The following is a 23,165-nucleotide window of genomic DNA, read 5'->3' on the forward strand; positions in this document are numbered from 1 at the left end:
ATAATCATACTATGCATTTATGTCATGCGTTTCAAGAATTCAAGATTACCAAAAATGTCTGAACGCATAAAAACCTTTAGACTGAATATTTCCTATATTTAAAAACACAAAAAAACAAATCCTGGATATATAAATACTAACACATCATAGAAAAGGTTTGGGTAACTAGAGCCTCTCTTTTTGACATGTAAGGTTTGTTTGTTCATATGTGTTTGTTCATTCAGGATTTTTTTTATGTTGGGCAGATGGGAATGTTCAAACGTTCAGTTGCTTACTCACAGCCTGATTACAGCCTACTACTGTATTGTTCAGAAGCAGGGAAGGGCTTCACCCTTGGTGTCTCTAGGTCAGGCTGGGAATGCCTCCCATCTGAACCCTGGGGACCTGCCACCAGTTTAGGGTAGACGATACAAAGGAAGATGGATCAATCATTAGACATGGTATTCGGCAGCTTTCTGTGTCTGTGTATATCACATGAGATTACCAATCATTTGCCTTCACTCCTGGAGCTGCAATCCCATACACACACAACTGGGATTACGGTATGTGCTATTGAACTCATTGGGACTTACATCCGAGTAGGCATATATGCAGAATTGTGCAGCAAGTTTGTCAGAGCAGCTTTATTTATTTCAATTTATACCCTATCTTCTTTTGTTCAAGGCGGCAGCTTGCAGTAGCTTTTAAGCCACAGGATCAAGTGTGACCTAATAAACTTGGTCTGTCTGTACAAATTCCATTATTTCCTAAATGATATGCCAGTGAGTCACATGACCTGAGGTTCTGGGCATATGGGCTATCTGACCACTAACAGAGGTCATTGATCTTGCTATAAGGGACGATATATCATAGGACGTACATGCTGATAGGCTCAATGCCATTTGGAAACGTAGAAGACTTTTCCTCTGTGAATTTGCCTATAGAGTGGCTGACAAGTCCTTATCTAGTTCTTCCAGCCAGCACACTAATGCGAGGGAGACAGTTGTCTTGGAATACTGCACTTTTGATTTGTTAGGGGAATATAAAGTCTGTTATCTGGTTTCAGCCATTTGGAGGATGAAAACTTGTTGGGCCTTTTGCAAATGTAGACATTTGCATTGCTGGGTAGCTGCAGGTTTTGTTTTGTTTTGTTTTGTTTTATTCTCTTTAATATTTTTATCCAGACAAGTTAGATGGCTTAGAGAAACCTGATCATCTTAGCTGCTATGTAAATAACAGTAAGCTACTGTGGTGCAGGAAAGAACTTGGAAATGGTATTCTGTTATACAGTAGCTTCAATTAACAGAGAACTGTATTTTTTTTCTTTTGCCAAATATTAAATAGAAACTAGAAAAAATCATTTGTATGCACAAGCCCTACCCATCCATTTTCTATAGCCCGTGACATGTGAAACTGTAACCATCAAGCTAAAGCTGAGTTCATGTTCTTAGGACCAAAATAGCCCTGCCAGGCAAAAAATGTTTGTTGCATTTGTCTTGTTGCTGTGTCTGTTCCATTCATGAATAAAGTAGATGTGGTCTAATTTCTGTAGGAGATATTTGCAGAGGCAAGTTCCTTTTCTGTCCCTTTCCCTCTCCCTTCTGTCCCTGCATTCTAGGAATCTCCGGCTCTTTTCTCCCAGGGCAGTTCTGATACTGGAAGTGTGCCAGAGCACGGCAAGATTAAGTTCAGGTGGATTCAGGTCCTTTCACATGCTGTCACCTTTCGTTATAAAAACTAGACCCACCCAATTTATATGTCAATTTGATAGAAATGGTTGCTTCTGTCATGTTTGGTTTGGCCTATAGCCTTCATTTAGTAGTGTAGAATTTAGATTTATGGAATAATATTGTTGCGAGCTGTTACATCTAAGATAGTTTTATGCAGAATAGCTTCTGTAGATTTACTTAGTGTAAAATATAGGTAAGTGCACTATAGGTAGTACACTACAGTTCCAGTGTCAAGCATTTTCTTTCTATGTGTTGATAAAAGGCATTGGAACTCTGTCTCAAACGAAATCTGGCAGAGTGGAATCAGCATTTACAAGGGCTGAAAATTGTTTTAATTATACTGGTTCTCTGAATTTTGTTGCTAGATTTCACACTCTAGTAGTTGGATATTTATGAACATGTGCTCTTGTTCATAATGACACTTTTTCTTAAATCTTAATTTTTTCTTAAATCTTAAAATAGCTTTACAATGAATTGACCATATGTTTTGAGAAACTCAAAGCAAGTGAGTTGGAGCTCCGGCAAAGTCAAGCTTCTCTCCAGAACCAACTACTTGAAAAAGAACGGCATATCAGTCAGCTGGAAGAACAACTTCAACAGGCTCTCAGCTCTCTGTTTTCAAAACCTGAAAGTCCTTCAAAACAGAGAAAAGAGGTGAGAGAAAAATTGTTGGCAAATAGTATTTTTAATTAACCCACTGTCCAAGTGAACAACCTGGTAGATATAACACCATGCACCCATGAAACAATCAAGCATCAACCAAGTTAAGTTTTTCTGCAGCACTTGCATTGTTGTTGTTCACACAAAAAATGAGAACACAAAATACATCATGAAACTAAAACAAACCAATAACCCCCCTCCCACAAACACATTTAAAAGGCCATAAAATGTTTGATCAGCCCAATGCCTGGTTACAGAGAAATGTTTTGCTTGGCACCTAAATATATGTAAAGAAGGTGCCAGGTGAGCCTCCCTGGGGAGAGCATTCCACAAAAGGGAGCCACCACAAAAGAGGCCTGTTCTCAGGTTGCCGCCCTCTGGACCTCTCATGGAGGGGGCACACGAAGAAGGGCCTCAGGTAATGATTGCAGGGTCTGAGTCACTTCATATTGGGAAAGGCCGTCCTTGAGGTATTGTAGTTCTGAGACATTTAAGGCTTCATGTGTCAAAACCAGCACTTTGAATTGGGACTGGAAATTAATTGGTAGCAAGTGCAGTTGGGCCAGGATCAGTGTACAGTGGTACCTCAGGTTAAGTACTTAATTCGTTCCGGAGGTCCGTACTTAACCTGAAACTGTTCTTAACCTGAAGCACCACTTTAGCTAATGGGGGCCTCCTGCTGCTGCCACGCCGCCGGAGCCCGATTTTTGTTCTCACCCTGAAGCAAAGTTCTTAACCTGAAGCACTATTTCTAGGTTAGCAGAGTGTGTAACCTGAAGCGTATGTAACCTGAGGTACCACTGTAATATACTCTAACTATCTTGCCCCAGTGAGTAACCTGGCCGTCAAATCCTGCACCAGGTGAAGTTTCTGAACTGCCTTCAGAGGCAGCTCAACATATAACACGTTGCAGTAATTTAACCTAGAGGTTACCAGAGCATAGGTGACAGAAGTTAGGCTATCCCTGTCCAGAATGGGGAATAGCTGGGCCACCAGCTGAGTCTCAAGGGACAGCAAAGGATCCAGGGGTACCCCCAAGTTATGTACCCACTCCTTCAGAGGAAGTGTAACCCCATCAAGAGCAGGCAACCTCCCCTCTGGAGAACCACCCACTAACAGTGCCTCGGTTTTATCCGGATTGAGCTTCAGTTTGTTGGCTCTCATCCAATCCATTACCAAGGTTGCACAGCTGCATAGTTCATACATAGTTCATATAGGCCAGAGAGCTCCACATTCCAATGGAAGACTAACTTTTTAAATCCTGCGGGTGTAACGTTTGGTTAATTAATACCACCAACTGGTTGATTATGCACTCTTCAATCCGTTCAAATGTGCTTCCAATTAATTGGGTAGCAGGCTTTTAAAAAATTTGAATGCAAATCAAGAAGAATGGACACTGTTGTTGGAGAGGCATTTCACTTATTTTCTCATACAGAAGGGAATGCCTTTTCTAAGACAGGACATTCCACCTGCTGGTGCTCTGTGATGGTGGCATGACCAGCATTTTGCTGTGAAGACAAACAGCAGTTTTCCAGGCTTAATATTGTTCTCCACCAGGGATAACATACCTGTAGCTTTCTAAGTGCTTCTGGCTTCCAACTCCCACCAGCTCCAGTCAGCATGGTCAGTGATGATGGAAGTTGCCGTCTTAACAGCATTGGGTGGTGGTGGTCCAGGGTTTCCATTCCTGACTTGCACCATCCTCTCCCTGGTCCAGTTTCCTGTCACCCCCCACCCCCCGCTTGAGTTGACCCATGCTTAGCAGCGCTGGCCACAAAATGCGAACAAGCTTGCTGTTTCTCCTGAAATAATCTTGAAATTCTGGATCAATGGGCATATTCCTGCATTTATTTATTTTTAAGGTTGTTATGGGAATTTAATGTAAAAAACAAAAAAATACCTTTCCCTTCTTCAAAGTGGTCAGTTCTTCAGGTAAAATTGTGTACCTCTTTTAATCAATTGTTTTAAACCCATAAGATTAATCAGCTATGATTCTTGCCCCCCGTCCTTCCTATTTCAACCCTGTCCCTTTGGAAAAAACCTCCATAGTGAAATTTACTCAGTGGTTTGTGAACACATGGAATGAGTATTATTCATGTATTTATTTCCTTTGAGAAATGCAAATGATAATCCTGCTGATTCAAATAATAGTACTTAGGATAATGTTCTTGAGTAATCCATACACATTTTATCTTCTGCATAAGCACCCCTATAGTAACCCGTGTGTGTGTGTGTGTGTGTGTGTGTGTGTGAAAGAGTTATCATTTCTAACTTTCATTTCAGTAATTTCATTCACATCGCTAGCAAAATATTTGCAGAGACAGTATTCAGCTAAATGTGCTGAATACAAGGCTGATATTAAGCATTTCTGACCTTTGCCTCTTATTTACGGTTTCAGCCATGTGATGTTTAGAACCGTTTTATTTGAATTTAGTAGCTTCCCAACCCTGCAATGTGGTATGTTTGCATAGGTGGAATGCATAGACAGTTCTCTATTGCAAGGTGAGGAATATCCCATGTTCAAATAAATGTGGAGGGTCTCTGTGCAGTAACCATTTTTTGTTAATGGTAACAGGGCTGCTGGGAGCAGTGTATCAGCAACATTATTGTATGTAGAAAGGTGCACGATAGGAAACATAGTTTGAAAAGGTTGCAAGTGTTGGGTTTTACCATCTCTACGATCGGTTTAGCATGCAAGCCCCACCCCTGCCCTTTTGACTGAATTCTGTTATCCAGTAAGAAGTTTCAAGCCAGTAGCAAAGTGCCGTATCCGAAGTTTCTGTCTTCAGGACTTGTTGGTGAAGCTTAAATGTTTATATGCTTAATAAGCCAGCAAAGCGAATATCCATTTCCCACTCAAAGCAAAGGCAAGCAGTAAGAATGGGAAAGTGCAGGGCTTTATTATGGAAACAGCAACTCAACTTTAACTACTCTATAGTGGCAGTGTTCATGCCGCTATAATAAAACTTAAGAACGTTTTAGTAATTTTTTCCCCTACAATTATTCAAAATTACATTACCCTTACTGAAAACTGAATGGCTTTTAGTGGATTAATTAAACTGTAGCTGGTTTGCCATCTGGGTGCAGCTTGTTTAGCTGCTTTTCACAGAAAGATTTTTCACGGAATAAAGAGCATTTTTGTTGTTAGAAAGCAGCTGCTAGAGAATACTCTTTAAAATACAAATGATGTGTGCCCTAATAATTTATGTTGCTCTATATTAAAAATAATGTTGTGGAAAAAGAACTTTTTTAACATCTTATTTTTTTGTCAGTGATGCTTTGTTGAAGTCATGGAGCCTCTTACAAATCAGCTTTTATAAATATATTCACTTTTTCCCCCATTCGGGTTGCTCATGATATTGTGCTAAGAGTTCAGGGTTTAGGCTAGATGCAGAAGAGGAACTAAAAAGGAAGAGAGAATTAAGTAGATCTGATTTTATGGCTCAAGTGGTTTCATTAAATTAGAGTGCTGTGTGCTCCCGTTCATTAATGAACTTTTGCCATATGCTTTAACTGTTCTGGTCAATAGCTGATAAAGAGAAGCTTGTGTTAAAAAACAAATCTGGATAAAAATATCCCTGTGATGGGCTTTTATCAAAGGATTTGCTTTGAATTCAGTAACTACTACTGAGGCAATATGGCTCACAATTTGCGACCCAAAGGTAGTCATACATTATTGGAATAGAGCCTACTGCGCTTCACATTACACAGATGTGAAGACCTGATTATAGCTGCTTCATAATTAACAGTGATCCGATTTGTTTTGTGGCATAAATGGTGCATGTGTAGAACATTAGCCATGGCACTCTCATTCAAATTCAACTCGAGGGCTCAGCGGCAGGCGGGTCACGAGCTTCAGGGAGTAGCAGCACAAGCTCCTCCATATGTTCTTGCGGCATCTTACTATGGCTATGAGTGCAAGATAAGTTCCCCAAAGAACCTAATCGTGTTCTGTAATTACAGTGCGGCTTTCTGCTGGCTAGAAATGAGGGAGAAGCTAAAACCCTCATCAGATAATTTGTAAATTACTTTACATGGCGGATGCCTAACTCAGTTGGTTTTCAACTGCTGAAATTATAAATAATTGTAACAGATGTGGCAATATGGCTGGCCTCCAATAAATGAGGCCCTTGATAATTTGGCCGACCCTTTGACAGGCCAATTTAATAAAATGTGAACAAAATCTTCTTGCTAATAATTTATCATCCCTTTTCCCAATAGAATAAATTTAATTACCCTAGCAGTTAACAAGGTCACACCCAGATGCCAAACTCAGCTACAGTTTTGATAATGCAATCAGGAATTGAGAGGTGATGACAGCGTTGTTGTTTTTTTCATTACCTGGCTTCACATAAACACAGGTGGCGTAGCTTTCTTGTCAGTTTTTAATAATTACAGGCTATTATGGAATGCATAGTTAGCAGATTGAAAACCACACTTTGGTGAATTTGTTTGAGTATGATTGAGATTCTAATGTATAGAGATGATAATATATAACAAGCGTCGCTCCTGGTTTACTCCGTTATTGTGCATGATTTGATTTCTACTGGTGACAGAAGTGTAACCGTTTTGCAAACTTTGGTGTAGCTGGCTTATAAGGCTGTGTTTGTTAGCAACAGTAAGACGGAAGAGCCAAACAACACCCTTTCCTTCCTAATCAAACTAACTCTGCCTTCCCAAGCTAATATAAAACCGTATCACACAATTGCATGCTTGTAACCCCAGAGGAAACCTTAAGGTCCTCAGGTCTGACTCTGCATATGAGGCAAGATGCTCCATACACAAGCATTACTATATTGGATTAGAAAACACAATCTAGGTGTCACTGTGTTGAATGCAGAAAGAGTGTGCAAAATATACTTAAAATGGCGTGGAAAGGCGTTTAATTGGAGTCTCTGTAAAGTACTGACTGCATTCAACAAAATTGTTTGAAAGTCTTCTCTAGCACTGATAATGTGGTCAGCAATATGTAGCACAGTTTAGCATGAAATTAATGCTGCAGTTTTGATTTCAGTGAGGCATTGGAAAGGACTTAGAATGATAGTCACAGACAAAAGTCCAGATGGCACCCCACACATTAACATGGGGCTTTAAGCTACAACAGGAGAAAGGTGTCCAAGTATTGCTGAACTGTCTGGCATGTGGACTCTGGATTATGGCCATATGCAACAATCATACAGAATTCATTATGAAGTCAGAGCTCTGTGAGTCGTCCCCCGCCCCTGCTCTCTGTCTGCATTAGGCATTCTTCATCGTGGACATGGAAGATTCCAAGATGTAGATGAAAATTGGCTAAGCTCATCACATCCTGATGTCTTTAGGCTCAATAAGGCTCAGTCCTGTTATGTTATGGAATGTTCTCATGGTCTATAAAGTTGTGTTGTTGTGGCTTCCCTGATGAGTGCCCCATTTCTCTGAAAATTCTGTATTGCCTTCTAGGAATTGTAGTGTGGTCCCCATCCTTGTTGCCTTGTTTTCACTCCACAGTACCAACCATGGTGGAGTGCACCTTGAAAATTCAGCCTCCCCTAAATTCATTGTTCATTTAAAGGTTGTACCTTCTGGAACAACAAGTAGACTGAAGCTAGCCATCCTTTGACATTTGCATTTCCCCCTGAATTTCACAACGCAATTATCCAGCCTAGTAATAATGTGTACAGAAATGCATATACTGGGGTAAAGTATGCATAAAATATTTGGGGAAATTTCTCTGCAAAAATGTGTATATTGGGCAAAATGATACACACAGGTTTGTATTAGCAGAATATCACATTCGAATCCTGATGAGGATGTGCTTATGTGTTTCAAAAAATTGCATGTGGAGACCTGAACTTAAGGCTGGAAAATGACAAACCAAGAGAAAACAAAATTGACAGATTCTCTCCCCTCCTAATAACCACATTAAGGGCATGCAAGACTCAAAAGAAGTTAAGAGTAAATAATTTCTACACATTCCAGCTTTTCAGATCACCTAATCACCAAATCTGATTTATCATTCCAAGATGGAGAAGAATTTTGGGGGGAGGAGGGCAGAATGGTACTCAACTTACATTATAGCTGGGCCTTATATTTTGAACAGCTTGTATGCTATGCCTGGTAATTACAAATTTTGATGCTATTCCTCGCTATATAGTGTAGTAAATATTGTTACGATGTTTATAAAAATTGATTTTCCTTCGAACTTGCTAGCTGCATTTGTATAAAAACTAAGTTACTGCAGTGTTAACTAAGAAAAACAATTAGTGAGATGTTTCCTTTTCTCTTAGCACAGTTAGATACAGTGCATCTTCTCTATATGTTCAATGCAAACTTGCCATGTGAGCTGCACACATAACTATATGCATATTTCTTGTTAATGTCATTTCCTTATTAGGTTGATTCACATACAACCTACCATTGGTTCACATGCCCCTGCTTTCCCTCATGCACTCAGATTCATAGATCCAATTAAGAGTGCTTATGGATTAGTGAAAGTATGCATCTTACCTGTGCCAGGCAGGTGCCAACTTTGAAAGTCAAGAGTATATTCAACCAATTCTGGCAAATCACCCACATTAGTCCATCTAGTCTTACAAAATGCAGTGTGATCATATGGGCTTTCTTTTTGAGGCAGATTTTCATGTTATAAAATGAGCAAGTAGGAGAATTATCCTATTTTAGGAATTATTATTTTTTATTTAGTATTCTACTTTGAGCTATTAGGACTAGTTGGCATTATTGCCCTGTGAGAAAAGAAACACACTTTTGACATATGAATGTGTATTCCTGTTGGCTACACATTGGAGTGGATCCAGATTGCCTTCCATGGATGGAAAGACTACTATCTACAGATTACTTTTGATCCACTGAAGGAATCACACTGAGGCAGGGCTCTCAACATGCTAGAGCCACACAGGAACTTCAGAGGAATGAGGGAATTAGAAAGATGGTGGCTGAGGGAGAGGAGCCTGTTACCTGCTGCACCTCCACGAACCACATACTGAAAAAAACTGCACATGCAAGTACAAATTAGATGGAGGATTTTAACACAAACTTGTATTGTGTTTCACAACTTGCCTGGTAGATACAGTATAGTAATTCGGTATAGTCAGGTGCATGGAGTTCATTGCAGGTGAATGAACCCATTTTTTGTTTCAACTCGAGTGCCAAAATGTCTTGGGCCAGCCAAACAGGGTAGTAATTTCTTTTGCAGGCTAGTAACTTCATTTTTTTCTTTTATATATTAGCATAGTGGTAGCATTTGTTGATTTACAAGGAAGTTCTAATTAAATAAATATCCACTTTTGCTGCCTAGGAATTTCAGCACGTAATCCAAACCGGAGTTACATAAACCTTAAACCTTGCAATGTCTCATCCAGTAGCTGCTAACCGAGTTGTTTGGACATAGCGTGCTAATAAAGAAAAAGTTGAAGGGCAAATTCTGCAGTACATGGAAACATTTGACAGTTGTATAGTCCATACCTGTGTGCCGCAGCACAATTCTGTACGCACAAAAATGGTTTATGGATGCAGCCAATAATATCCAGATTATAATCTGCTACAGATAGAGAGCAGATAAAAGTGAACCAGGTCAAAGGAACCCATGACAAAGAATGAGTTTAGAAAAACAACCCCAAGTTAAGCAGAACTAAATTGAGGCTCACATAATGATTTTTCATACGCTACAGTGGAAGTAAATGCATTGCCAAGTTTCCAACTAGTAGGAACAATTTATTCACCCATTTTCAATACATGGTAGCCAGACAGGGGCTCCATTCATGGAATCAGAGAACTATAGAGTTGGAAGGGACCCTGAGGATCATCTAGTCCTCCTGCAATGCAGGAATATGCAGCTGTGCTATACAGGGATTGAACCTGCAACATTGGCATTATCAGCACCACACTCTCAGATGCTACTTCTTCTGTCTTGGTGCTGCACAAATCCATATTGAAAGTAGAGTCTCTTTGTGCAGCCATTTTTTTATTTGCCTGGTGAGGGAGTTGGAGTTGGCTTCTGCAAGCCCAAGACTCACTTCCAACCCTTGAGGTGGGCTGGGGAGTTTGAGTCGCTTGATAGTTGCTAAGGGTTTGAAAATCAAAGCCATTTGCTGAGGCATCCACTATTGTCACCTTCTGGTTTGGGAAAATGTGCAGTTTTGTGTTTCACTTTTTGTCACGTTGTAACTGATTGTATTCTCTAGGGCTGGAATTGTCATAATGGGCTACATGGAGAAGGTTTAGAACTTTTGCTAGCAAACATGTTAGAATTTCGCTACACATTTCATGGCAAACAATCCCAAGGCTCCCATGGTATATCTACAAGTTTATACATCAAAACAACACAGATTCCTGTGTTTTGATGATGGTTTGAAACTTCAGCTGATAAAAACTGCTATGCCATCTTTTGGGTCATGGTGAGGGGTGCATTATGAGTGCATTACACCAGTGTTCTAATGCCTTTTTGCTTTTCAATTAAAAATGTTGGCAAAGGTAAAGGTAAAGGTAAAGCGACCCCTGACCATTAGGTCGAGTCGTGACTGACTCTGGGGTTGTGGCGCTCATCTCGCTTTATTGGCCGAGGGAGCCAGCATACAGCTTCCGGGTCATGTGGCCAGCATGACTAAGCCACTTCTGGCGAACCAGAGCAGCGCACGGAAATGCCGTTTACCTTCCTGCCGGAGCGGTACCAATTTATCTACTCGCACTTTGACATGCTTTCGAACTGCTAGGTTGGCAGGAGCAGGGAGCTAGCAACAGGAGCTCACCCTGCTGCGGGGATTCAAACCGCTGACCTTCTGATCGGCAAGTCCTAGGCTCTGTGGTTTAACCCACAGCGCCACCCGCGTCCCTTGGCAATGACCTACAGAGGCCTCAATGGCATGGGCCCAAAATAGGAAGTCATCTTCACCCCATGTTCTTTTGAAGCCTTTAAGAGCTCCTATCAACTGTGTCATCTATTGTCAGGGAACTGACATCAGAGACACGGGAGAAGGAGAGGGTCTCAGATTCTGCAGGTGAAGGTCCTAGCACAAGGGGGAGACTCAGCTCGGTGGAAGGGGAAGGAAATACGCGTTACACCAAGAGTCCAGGAGAGCAAGGGGAAGAGGAGGTGGAAGGGCTCTGGGATTCTTCCCTGGAAGTCAGTGAAGAGAGCCCAGGCACTCCGCTACCCACGCCCACCCTGCGCAGGAGACTCCCGCGCAATGAGAGGCGGAGACGATTATGTGTCAAACAGCTTTTATGCTGGCAGAGGTTTAAGAAACGCCCACAGACAGATTCTGCCAGTGACTGAGGCAGTCAAGCGGAGATGGGCTGCGCAGTCCGAAGGGTTTAACCAGGCAACCAAGCACCCAAACGGGGTCGGTTTACGCACGAGTAACTCCAAACCACTACATCTATGTATTAAGCCAGGACAGAAAAGGCACTAAGAGATGTATTCCCAGTAGTTGCACTGTAACTTTGGATCTCCTTTTCCTTGGACACTTCCCCGTGATTAAGTGCCTTCCAGAAGCAGTAAAGTGTTTCTTTTACTGACTTTTGATGCCAAAGATAGGCTAGGTGAAAGTGTTAGTATAGATCAAGGTGGGATTAAAAAAAAATATTCAGTGTTTTATAATTAGCATATTGTTATCAGTCCTGTTCCCTTGGGATGAGGAGGGCAATGGCATTGAATTAAATAAATTAAATGCCTGTGGGAAACATCGAAATCATTATGAGCACAGTTCATATCATAACAGGTAGAATCCAAAAAAATTTTTTGGGTGAAGTTAGCCCTATGTCCAATTGCACTTGAATATTTTCTTTTATTCCACCCCAGCCCCGGCTATAAAAGGTGGTCTTTTGGTGTGCAACTTTTTGATTTAATATGTGAAGCATAGTATGTTGGCAGCAGTATTCATATTTTGTTTTTATCCCCAAATATTCCAAAGTACTTGCCCTTCTGTTTTCTAGGAATTCCAGCAGTATTCTTTAAGTGAGCTAGAATATCTCATACTATCACAAAAATCTGAAATAAAGCTTTTGAAAGAAAAATTGAAAAGAGCAAATCATACACTAGCAGATCATAGCCTTTGCAGCAGAGATTTCTTGGATTGCATCAGTGTTAAGGCTGGGAAGAAATACAAGGTAGGAAAGCTTTATTGCCTTGTGTATTTGTGTCAAAATGAGGTTGGCAAAGCTTGACATTTTGCTCTGGGACTCGGATAATACCAGTTTTAATAACTGTCGATGCTACTTATAATTCTGGAAGCTTGATCGAAGAGTGTTTTTATTATCTGCCAAAGACTTGTTAAAATAACTGTTGGGAGTAGGAAGTTTTACCTTATTAAACACTGAATAAAGGATTGTTAATTTAATGAAATTATTTAAAGGTTCAATTCTTTGTAGGATTCTTAAGATGAATATTTATTACTTGATACTGTTTGTGAGGATGCCCATTCTTTTCAAACAGATGAACTTAAGAAATTGAGTTTGAGATTTAAAAGTTTGCAATTAATATAAATGCTGAGTTAGGAGTTCTGTACAACTGGTGGTGTTTTATCTTTAGAATTAATTATTGAATGAACTCAGTTATTTTCCATGTATTTTACCTATTAGAATTTGTATTTCTCCCTGCTCTTAAATGTTCAGGGTTTGTTACATCATGTCATGTAAAAACAAAAACAAAATGTATTACATCAAAATAATCCCACCTATACCTGTATAACACTAATTTCCAGATACCCACAAAATATGTCTTTTCATTAGTTCTGATTATTCTTAATTGTGAAGCAGCTCCACAGAACACTAGTCTTCAGACTTCTTGCATGGATAGTATTGTTAACAAAGTAGTTTTGTGTAGTCATATTAATCACAATCACGAGGAAGGAAGATGTTTTTAGGATACAGGGCTTCAATGATTATAGGAGTCTATAGGTAGAACAGAACAACTATCTTGAATTATACCTGGAAGCTTGCAAGAAGAGCCCTGGTAGATTAGACCAGGCCTATCTTGTCAAGCATCATGTTTTCCAGAGTAACCAACCACATGCCTATGGGAAGACCACAAGCGGGATACAAGCTCAAGAGCCCTTCTGTGGTGCTGGTGACACTGGGCATAGCATACAGCCATCATGACTACTAATTACTGATAGCCTTACCCACCATTAATTTTTTTACTCCCCTATTAGTGCCATAGAAGTTGATGGCCAATACAACAACATCCTGTGGTATTTTGAAATTAGGAAATTTGTAAAGATACAAATATGTGGTCAAACAGGGACTCCTTCATCATTCTGACCCCCGTGAAAGAAGTGGTGCCTTCTACTATCCCAATTTTTTCTAATTTGGAGCCATTAGACATAATTAAGATGGTTCTATGTCTGAAATACTGTAGAAGGAGGTTCAGTTTAAAAACTGGGAGAAGTGAATCAGGCACCATTTTGCCGGTATTTTTTATTTTTAAAGGTAGAACATACAGCTGCAATGGATGTCCTCTTGTCACCTTCTCCCACAAATGCTGTGGACACAGAGTAATTCTGAAACAATTTTGGAGGATAATGTTCCCCTGCACTAATTCACCTTTTTTTGCAATGACTGCCCTATCCCCCCAGAATGCCCAGGATCTGGGGGAAGCTGCCATTTCCGCTTAGGATGCTCAGGGACAACACTGTATCTGAGGCATTCTGGGTAGGAAATAGGTAGCACCAAGGGGGGGGGGCAGGAGGCAAGTGCCCCCCAAAGAAGGAGCTCCCCCCACTTGCCACCTCCTGTTACTAGACTCCTGCCATTAACATATATTGATACTTTTGGTTCAGAGATCTTAACATGTGAAACACAACTTCCTCACCCAGAAATATACATTGCCTTTTCTGTGCCCACCCCCTGGAAATCTTTTTTTGGTGTTGCCGCTGGAGATAGCATCTGCCACAAGAGGCACCTGACAAGAGGACCTCTGCCATTGCTGCTGCTGCTGCTGCCTGAAAAAAATCTGCAAATGGGGCAACAAATTTGGGGGCCATTCTTTGTCCCACACTGTAGTAATGTTTGAAGTGGCCCACTAGCTGTGGTATAACAGAATCTACTTAGTTATGCCACTCTAGCGACCCTTATAAACTATACAGTAGTTCTATTAGCAACCTTTTCCCCACTTCTGACCTGCTCCAGGAAAGCCTCTAGCATGGAACATTTGCACCTCATCGGGGCTTGCACCGATATCGACTCATTTTGTTGCGTCAACCTTTCTATTCTATTGAAGACTTCATAAACGTTCTTCAGAATTCTCTCCATTCCTGTGCTCTTTGGCCTGTGCAACCAGTTCATCTTTACTTACAGATGATCTACAGCAAAATGTGTTTTATAATCTGTTCGGCACCATCAATGTACATGGCACTTTACGGATCTTATTATAATAGTCTTTACAATGCTACAAGCATAAAAGTGTTCTTAAAGATTTATATAGCGTAGCAATGCATTAGCAGCAAGAAACATACTCTGCCAGAATAGTCAACCTGATGTCATCTGTTACCTTAAGTACAATTCTACGTAATTCCTACTGAAATGTGGATTGACTCACTGGAGTCAGAGAAAGGGTAGTGAGTTGGTGGTACAGTTCTGCAACATCCGCCTTGAACACTTGGCAAGAGGGCATCAACCTTAGACTGCAATTATGTTCCTGGAAGTGGCAAGGAAGATGTAAATGTGTGGAAGATGGAGAGTAGACATTAGAGTTCAGCCCTGTTCACCAGGTGTCATGAGTGCCCCCTTCAGAGGGACCAGGGATGCTGAGAAAACGTGAACAGTAGTCATAGAAGATCAGGTTAGGGGCAGCAAGAGAAGTGCCTCTGCCATCCTAAGCCTTCAGTACAGGCAGATAGAGAAATCAATATAACTTTTATTGTTTGTGGGCCAGTTCACACTCAACAGTTCTCATGCAAGCACCCCTGGAGTGTTGGAGACAATTCTAGGGTTGTGGCCAGGCAGTACTCATGTCCACAAGCCACTTGCCTTCACAGTGGCTCAAAAAAATAATAAGGCTGCAATTGCACAAATCCTGGGGATCAGTTTGGCCCATGAGGCCATTTCCCCCAAACCACGTCCATCTGCTCTTCAGCTGATGTCAAGGGAATGTCATCTGATGGGTGAGAAAACAGAGTTTAAGTCTGCATTGGCTGCACAGTCCTGTTCCCAGCAGGAAACAGGATTATGCAGCCAAGTAGCATATCTCCTCCTTCCTCAGATTAGCCTTATAGTTGATGGGAAACATATATTTAAATATGTTTTTCAAAGAGGTGTTCCACTACAGTCCGAATCCTTATCTGTTTTGTGCAAAAACAAAGAACAGCAGAACCCTATTTCTTTTCTTTTGTGTCATTAAAAAACTGATGAATTTTGAAGGCACTGCAATTGCTCCTTGTTTTACAAAATAAAATAATTGGAGAAGCTAAAGGAGCATTATATATCTTAGGCTGCTAAACTATTAAGTGCACCATAATGGTATTAAGATACTGCCCAGCCTTTTAACCAAAATTATCTAGGAATTCAGTGAAGTTGATCTGAATCTTTCATGCCTTTTACATAAAGGCATATGACATGGTGCGAGCAAGAAGGTTGCCCAGTTTAAGTGCTATTTTCACACATCCTTTCTCCAGATTGCCGTAGAAAGCTGCACATAATATAAACACACACTCTTGTCTCTAGTTAGGCATATTATAGTTAATGACCATATGGTCATTATGGTATAAGATCTACTGTCTGTTGTATTTATATTCCTCAAGCATATTGTTCCTTCAACTTCACAGTGTGTTAAACTATTTCAAAGGGGAAAAAATCCTTTCCCTCTTGTTTCTGGTTGTCCTATCAAGTGTAACCTTGGACCCTTATAGAGCAATTAGATCAGCCTCTATCCCCTCCTTTGTAATGAGGTTTCTTGCATTTCTGAGTCTATAACCCTTTAGTCTTCCCTAATGGGACATCATTATTCTGAAAGAAACAATGTAAATGTAAATGAATATTCTCATTAACGAGTCACAGAGAAACCTTTAGTGGTAGCGCTGTGGTAATTCTGCTTGTTATTTCTCTGGTATTCCATGCAGGATTTTTTTTTCTTTATAATTCATTATTAGTATTCAAAATTACTTGTTCTTTAATTTTGCATGTCTTTCATAATCCGGTGTTCCAACCAGTTCAACCATGTCCTTGTTTTATTCTCGAGGAACCACCTGTGAAACGTTCAAGGTCTCTGTCCCCAAAGAGCTTTTTGAAAGAGTTGGAGGAATTAAGAAGGCTTAAAATAGCTGAAAGAAAGATTGAAAACTTAGAAAAGACACTGCAGCTAAAGGTGAAAATTATTATTATTATTATTATTATTATTATTATTATTATTATTATTATTATTATTAGAATTAGCTTTCAGTTGGCATAGACAGAGGCAAACAAAAATCACAATGTCATTTTATAAAACCCAGCATACATAGCAATGCATATGGAAATTGAAATAAATAAGATGTGTTTTCCGTGGGCTTAAAGTTTTACCATTTTCACAGTCAGTCCTGTGCAACAAAAAAATTGAAATAAAATGTTCAAGCAGGTACTTAAATAGAATTTGAATTAAGGATTGTGGGGCTGGATCCCTGCAAATCTATCTGCCCACCCTAGAGAGTTATATCCCCATGTCTGAAATGGCCATAAGAAGAGCCTCCTGGATCAGGCCAATGGTCCATCTATTCCAGCATCCTGTTCTCACAGTGGCCAACCAGATGCTTGTGGGAGACCATGAAGCAGGCTTTTGGTTTCTAGCAACTGGTATTCAGAAGCTTTGCTGCCTCCAACTGTGGAGGACAGAGCCTAATCACTGAGGCTAGTAGTCTTTGATAGACCTCTCCCTCCATACATTTGTCTAATCTTTTAAAGCCATCCAAGTTGGTGGCCATTATTACTTCCTGTGGGGGTTCCATAGCTAAACTATGCACTGGGTAAAAGCACAGCTTCAGGTTTTGGCTACTCTCATCGACAAAAAACCATGGAGTCAAGTGCTAAGAATAAATTCTTTTTTGCAACGCACAGTTGATCTGTATTGGCTGTGTTACTAATAGGAAGGAAAATGACTTGTTAGTCCCAGGAATACTGTACTCTGCATAGGACAACTTGAGTTTTTCTGATGTCCCATGAAAGCTCTTTATCTCTTTATCCGCTTCGAGGATACAGTGAGGTGGTAATGTGCTGCTTCTTGTCAACCAGTTTCTGTAGTAATTAAACTATTGTGTTTGGTCACAACTATTTTGAATATTCGTAAGAACGTTTGTGAAATAAATCCATTTCTAAGAATCTGTATTCCCAATTATTGTTTTCAAAAAACAATACAAACAAAACTATGCACTGGGTAAATAAGTACTTTCTTTTATGTGTTCTAAATCTTCCAACGTCCAGCTTCACTGGATGTCCACGAGTTCTGGTATTTTGAGGGGGGGGGGGGGACTTTTTCCGTTTTCTCCATGTCATGCCAAGTTTATAATTGTATAAACTTCTGTCATCTCACCTCTTACTCGCCTTTTCTCTAAACTGAAAGTCCCAGACATTGCAACCTTTCTTTGTAGGGGAGTCGCTCCATCCCTTTGATCGTTTGGTTGCCCATTTCTCAACCTTTTTCCAACTCTAAATGCCATGGGTGTTTCTGTCACCGTGTATGAACATTGCGTTGTCAGTTGATCGTAAATAATAATAAAAAACTTAGCTGTGGCAGACTGCCATTTTAAGAGCTTGCATTTTACTCAGTTGTATCTTATCACGTCACCTTGGTATTATGCAGATCCAGGAAAACGATGAGCTGAGGCAAACCCATGAAAAGCGCAAAAAGAGGCTGCAGATGTTACAGACCAACTACAGAGCAGTAAAAAGGCAATTAAAACAATGGGAGGAAAGCTATAGCAAGTAAGTTACACAGCTCATTAAAAACCATTATATGTATTAAATCTGAGTGTAACTTTTGCTGCTTAGGTGTTCTAGAAAAGAAGTAGATTAAAGCAGGGAAAAGATAATTTCCTGATACTGTTGGTCTTTATTGCACAGGCTCATATGAGTAAATGTTACTGTATAAACAAGTGGCATAAACTGGAATGCCATTTAAGTTTAGATCCCATTATAAGTTTCACGAATGAACAGAGCCACCAATTACTTCTGTTGTGAATGGTCACTGTCCTTTCCTTGTACCTGTGTTTTGTGGGAATTTAGTTCCATTGTTTATATATAGCTTTTTTCCTCTATCCATGAAGAAAGGAGGAAGAGGGCTGTGCATATGCTTGGGGAGAGGGCATGAGCAAAGGCTCAGACGAGTAATGCCAAACCACCCCTTTCTTTTTGCTGCAATGAACTTAACACAATAGGACCACTTTCTCTAAGTTGTCAAATGGTTTGTTTCACCTCTCCTAAAATCCTTCTTAATTAATGAGTTTACAGTGGGGGATATTCAACCAACTTTACTCAGTGTAGATCCATTGAAAATAATGAACATGACTAAGCTAGGTCCAGTCATTTCAGTGGGTCTGTCTGAGTAACAGTTAGTTGAATATCACCCATTGTTTTAATTGTTTGTTTACATGTAGATTTCATTGTACACTCCAAATAATTCTGAATAGCATGCAATAATCATTATAAACACCTGAAACATTTATTAATATATGCAGTTAAAGGTAAAGGTAAAGGGACCCCTGACCATTAGGTCCAGTCGTGACCGACTCTGGGGTTGCGGCGCTCATCTCGCTTTATTGGCCGAGGGAGCCGGCGTACAGCTTCCGGGTCATGTGGCCAGCATGACTAAGCCGCTTCTGGCAAACCAGAGCAGCGCACGGAAACGCCGTTTACCTTCCCGCCGGAGCGGTTCCTATTTATCTACTTGCACTTTGACGTGCTTTCGAACTGCTAGGTTGGCAGGAGCAGGGACCGAGCAACGGGAGCTCACCCCGTCGTGGGGATTCGAACAGCCAACCTTCTGATCGGCAAGTCCTAGGCTCTGTGGTTTAACCAATAGCGCCACCCGCGTCCCTAATATATGCAGTTATACTCCACTTTTACTGTTAGGTCACATGATATGAGCAATGGGCAAGAACAGCTTAGATTTTAAATTAAGGGCAACTTAAGCAGGTCCATAGCTTGGTGACCAGGAGTGCCTATTTTCAGCTATGGTCCCTTTGGACAGATATTACATAGCCAAGGTTCTCCATGCTCTATAACTTCCAGATTAATTATTGCAGCATGCTGAACATAGGGCTACCATTGAGGACAACAGTTCCAAAACAAAGCAGCCAGATAACTGGTTGGGGTTCCATCTCTAATTTGAATAACCCCCATTTTAAAACAGCTGCACTGATTGCCAATTCGTTTCTGGGCCCAGTTCAAGGTGCTCATGTTACTAGATATTTGCCATAAATGACTTGGGCCCCAAATATCTGAAAGTCAGCCTCCTTCCTTACAGACCCTCTTGAGTGTTATGGTCAGTAGAGGGGGGGAGGGTTCTCTTGGGAGCTCCACAATTAATTTGCACAGATTGCATTGTTAATTCAACACCAGAATGTGTTGCTAATTAATCATTTATGCTTATAAGTTATAGGGAAGAAAGTGATCAATTCATAAACCCGGATTAAGCAATGGTAGTGAAAATAACAGTAAAACTAATTGAGATTCTGCTACTTCTTTGAATGGGTTTTTAGGAATAACTCTGAATCAAGGCCATGTATTGATTTCTTCAGGGGCCTTTGCTGGTTTTTCTATTCCCTGTAGATAGCTGTTGTGTGCCTGGGTTTATTAAAAGAAATGAAATGACCACCTTTTCTGCTTCCATTATTTCCCTCCCTCTGCCCTAACCAAATGGGAGCCTCCATGGGGGCTCTAGGTATGTTGAACTGGTACAAAAAACCACACACAACAATCTTTTATTTTCTGTTTTAAGATGTGGAGCACTCTGAGACACTTGGGTTCACTTACCAAATTAAATAAAAGCAGTTTTTGTTGAGCTATTTAGCCCAGAATCACAACCACATAGGGATGGTGTTCAATGAACACAGCAAATTAGCATGGATGTTCCTCTCCCTGGAAAAGCCCCAGTCTTCAGTAGGAGGAGTTTTGATATGTTGGTTGAATATGCCTCTTCCACTGGGATAATGAATAAATTTAATGTTATAAACTTGTCATCTGTGCACAGGGTTTGTAGTATCACTGAGCAAGGAACTTTCTGGACAATTAAAAAACCCCTCAAATATTTATTTTAGGACCACAGTTATACTAGCTCTGATCCAATATCAGGATACCCTTGGATCTACAGGTATAGGGTGGTATACAAATTAAATAAATAATACTAATAATACATATTATTATCATGCCTGGTTTCCCACATGCTGTAGGGAATAGCAATTATATTATCTTAAATCGGGAGGCATATGCTCTGAGCAGTACATTACTGGATGGCTAAACTGTGAAAAGAAATTGTTTTTGAAATAACATGGTATAGGGACATAGGAAGTGGTCGTATACCAAAGCCAACCATTGGCCCTTGCAGCTCAGTGCTGGCTTCAGCGGACAGCTCTGACTTTCCCATTTCAGATAGATCCTTCCCAGACACGTCCAGAGATCTGGACTGAACCTGGAACCTTTTGAATGCTAAACATGTGCCATGCCACTGAGCCACAGGTCTCCTCATTATTGTGGAGAGAGGAGGAGAGACTTTTAAGTGGTTGCATTTCTTGAATATTTAAAGGGTTTCTTGATTCCTCATGTATAAGGGGAGGCATAGCTTATAAAGAGGGTTTTTCCAGTCTTAAAAAAAAATCAAAATCAAATATAAGCTTCTGGCAAGGGAAAGAGTTGTGTCATTTATCACAATCCTTTAGGTGTCCAAAGCAGATGCACAAACACATTCCACAAAGTAGTATTGACTGCTAGAAACAACATTTTCTGATAAAGAAAATGCTGCTATTTGAAAATGTGAGGCCATTGCAACCAACACACTTTCCTACGGAATTGTGACTGTACGCAATTATTCTGAAGTAAATTAGTAATCAGGAATGGCTCTGGTTGCACAGAAGGTGAATCCAAAGGATGCCAAGAATCGTTCCATACACACTGGCTTTTGTTCAGGGGAGGTGTGAGGCACTTTCCACACTCATGTCAGTGTTTGGGGCATCCCATCCACTTTATGTACCTGAAGCTCAGTATTGTTTTGAATGGGAAATTCTTGCGAGGAGCTCCTTCTATTCAGCAGAGCACCCACAGAACATCAAGCTGAATATTTCTATTTAAAATATAAAAGATGTTTTGTTGACTTGCAAGGTCACTTTGAGAGAAGTGATTCTAAGACATAATTAGACCAGGACTTTGTCAAACCAGATGCAAAAGGGAAGATTACAAACCGTCACACCCATACCTTACCTGAGACACAAGAAATCCAATCAGAGTTGCTGGAACAAAGGAATCTCATGTTCTTTGAATTCGCCATGTGGCTTTTACAGGGACATCAAAAGGCAGCATGTGAGTAAAGCATTGTACTACTCTAGAACTCATTCTCAGAAGTCATTCTGCTTGGCATTATCGCACACAGTAAACTGTCCTTCTGGTGTAAATGAAAATATAGGGCATTGCATGCACTTTTAAAACCTATGCATTGTTTATATATAATTTTAATGGAGAACATTTGTTCTATAAATTTATTATTTTTAGAAGGCTTTTTATTTTTCTAAAAATGAAATTATTTTAATTTACAGTTTCTAATGGTTAGAAATAGGTATAATAATAGGAATAATAATCTCATAAAACTAACAATAAATCAATAATACCTTAACAGATGGTATTCAAAATTCAAATATTAATGTATAAATATATGAATAATATAGATGACATATAAATTTTTTTCAGGAACATGTGCAAATACATCTGTATTGGCTTATAATCTGATTCAATTGCTTTATAATTTGATTCAATTGCTTGGTTCTCTTCCTATCACTGTTAATATGACCTCTATTTATGTCCTTTCTTCTGTTACAGTTTTTGCACACTACTGCCTATCAAATGTTTCCCATACCACTTTGTCATTTCAGTTTGGTTTTGCACTTATGACTCACCATAGTCAGCAAGGTTGTTTATGCAAGGCATAAATTAGAGGGGTTTTCTCCTCTTGTCTGTTGATTATTTGTCTTTTTCTGTCCACACTGTGTGGGATCATGCTCAAACCTCCCCAAACGCAGCAGAATGGGAACGTAAATTGAACATGTAGTAAGGTCATAAGCAGCATTCTCTTGGGAGGAAAGTGGACAATGTCATATGTCAGTTCTTGCCACAAAGCCTTTCATGTAATGTTTGTGTTGTGGCATGCTTATGAATCACATCTCCAAATTCCTTCCGAAGACAGACAGTAGAATCCCGAGCTTAGTTGTAGTGTCTTGTACAACATTCTGTTCAAATGCAATTGATTTACTCTCTCCAAACAGAAAACTGGCACAATGTGGATTTACATAATTTTATGTTAGTAACAACCCTGGGGCAGGGGTAGGTTTGTCTGAAAGGCTTGGACGTATCCAAGGCCACGCAGTGTGTCTCTTGGCTAAGCAGAGACCTGATCTGAGTTTACCAGAATTCTGTGCTTTATCAGCCAGTTGGATTGTGGAGCACAATGAGTTAAGAAAAGAGGTTTCATGTATGCCTGTGATGTCATGGATCTTTGTGCAGGAAGTTGTAGACTGCATCACCATGGTGGTTTTGGGAGTACAGAGGCCTGACAGTGGGCTTGTAACTGGCACCACTAATGTCGAAGCACCATTTACGGGAACCAGCGTCTCCATATGAGGGCTGTGTATG

The 23,165-nt window shown here is 40.2% G+C and overlaps 1 protein-coding gene and 1 non-coding gene across 8 annotated transcripts in view; both read left to right on the forward strand.

Moving 5' to 3' along the window:
- The window catches only part of LOC114587885 (endophilin-A1), a 277,955-nt gene that overhangs the window by 53,256 nt on the left and 201,534 nt on the right, over positions 1-23,165 (forward strand). For 6 of the 7 annotated variants that reach the window (XR_013391153.1, XM_077921448.1, XM_028712738.2 and 3 more), the window contains 4 exons: positions 2,172-2,363; positions 12,300-12,473; positions 16,540-16,665; positions 18,133-18,254. Coding sequence is in view for 6 of the 7 variants with exons in the window: in XM_077921448.1 (XP_077777574.1) it covers positions 2,172-2,363; positions 12,300-12,473; positions 16,540-16,665; positions 18,133-18,254 (614 nt within the window). In the remaining variant the exon portion in view is untranslated. The remainder of the gene's footprint in view (positions 1-2,171; positions 2,364-12,299; positions 12,474-16,539; positions 16,666-18,132; positions 18,255-23,165) is intronic. The other variant, XM_077921445.1, reaches the window with a different exon arrangement.
- Positions 17,305-17,430, forward strand: LOC144326041 (small nucleolar RNA SNORA40). Its single transcript, XR_013391198.1, has one exon. It is a non-coding gene; the product is annotated as a small nucleolar RNA SNORA40 (small nucleolar RNA).

Source organism: Podarcis muralis, chromosome 17 (genome assembly GCF_964188315.1).
Source record: "Podarcis muralis chromosome 17, rPodMur119.hap1.1, whole genome shotgun sequence".
Lineage (NCBI taxonomy): Eukaryota > Metazoa > Chordata > Lepidosauria > Squamata > Lacertidae > Podarcis > Podarcis muralis.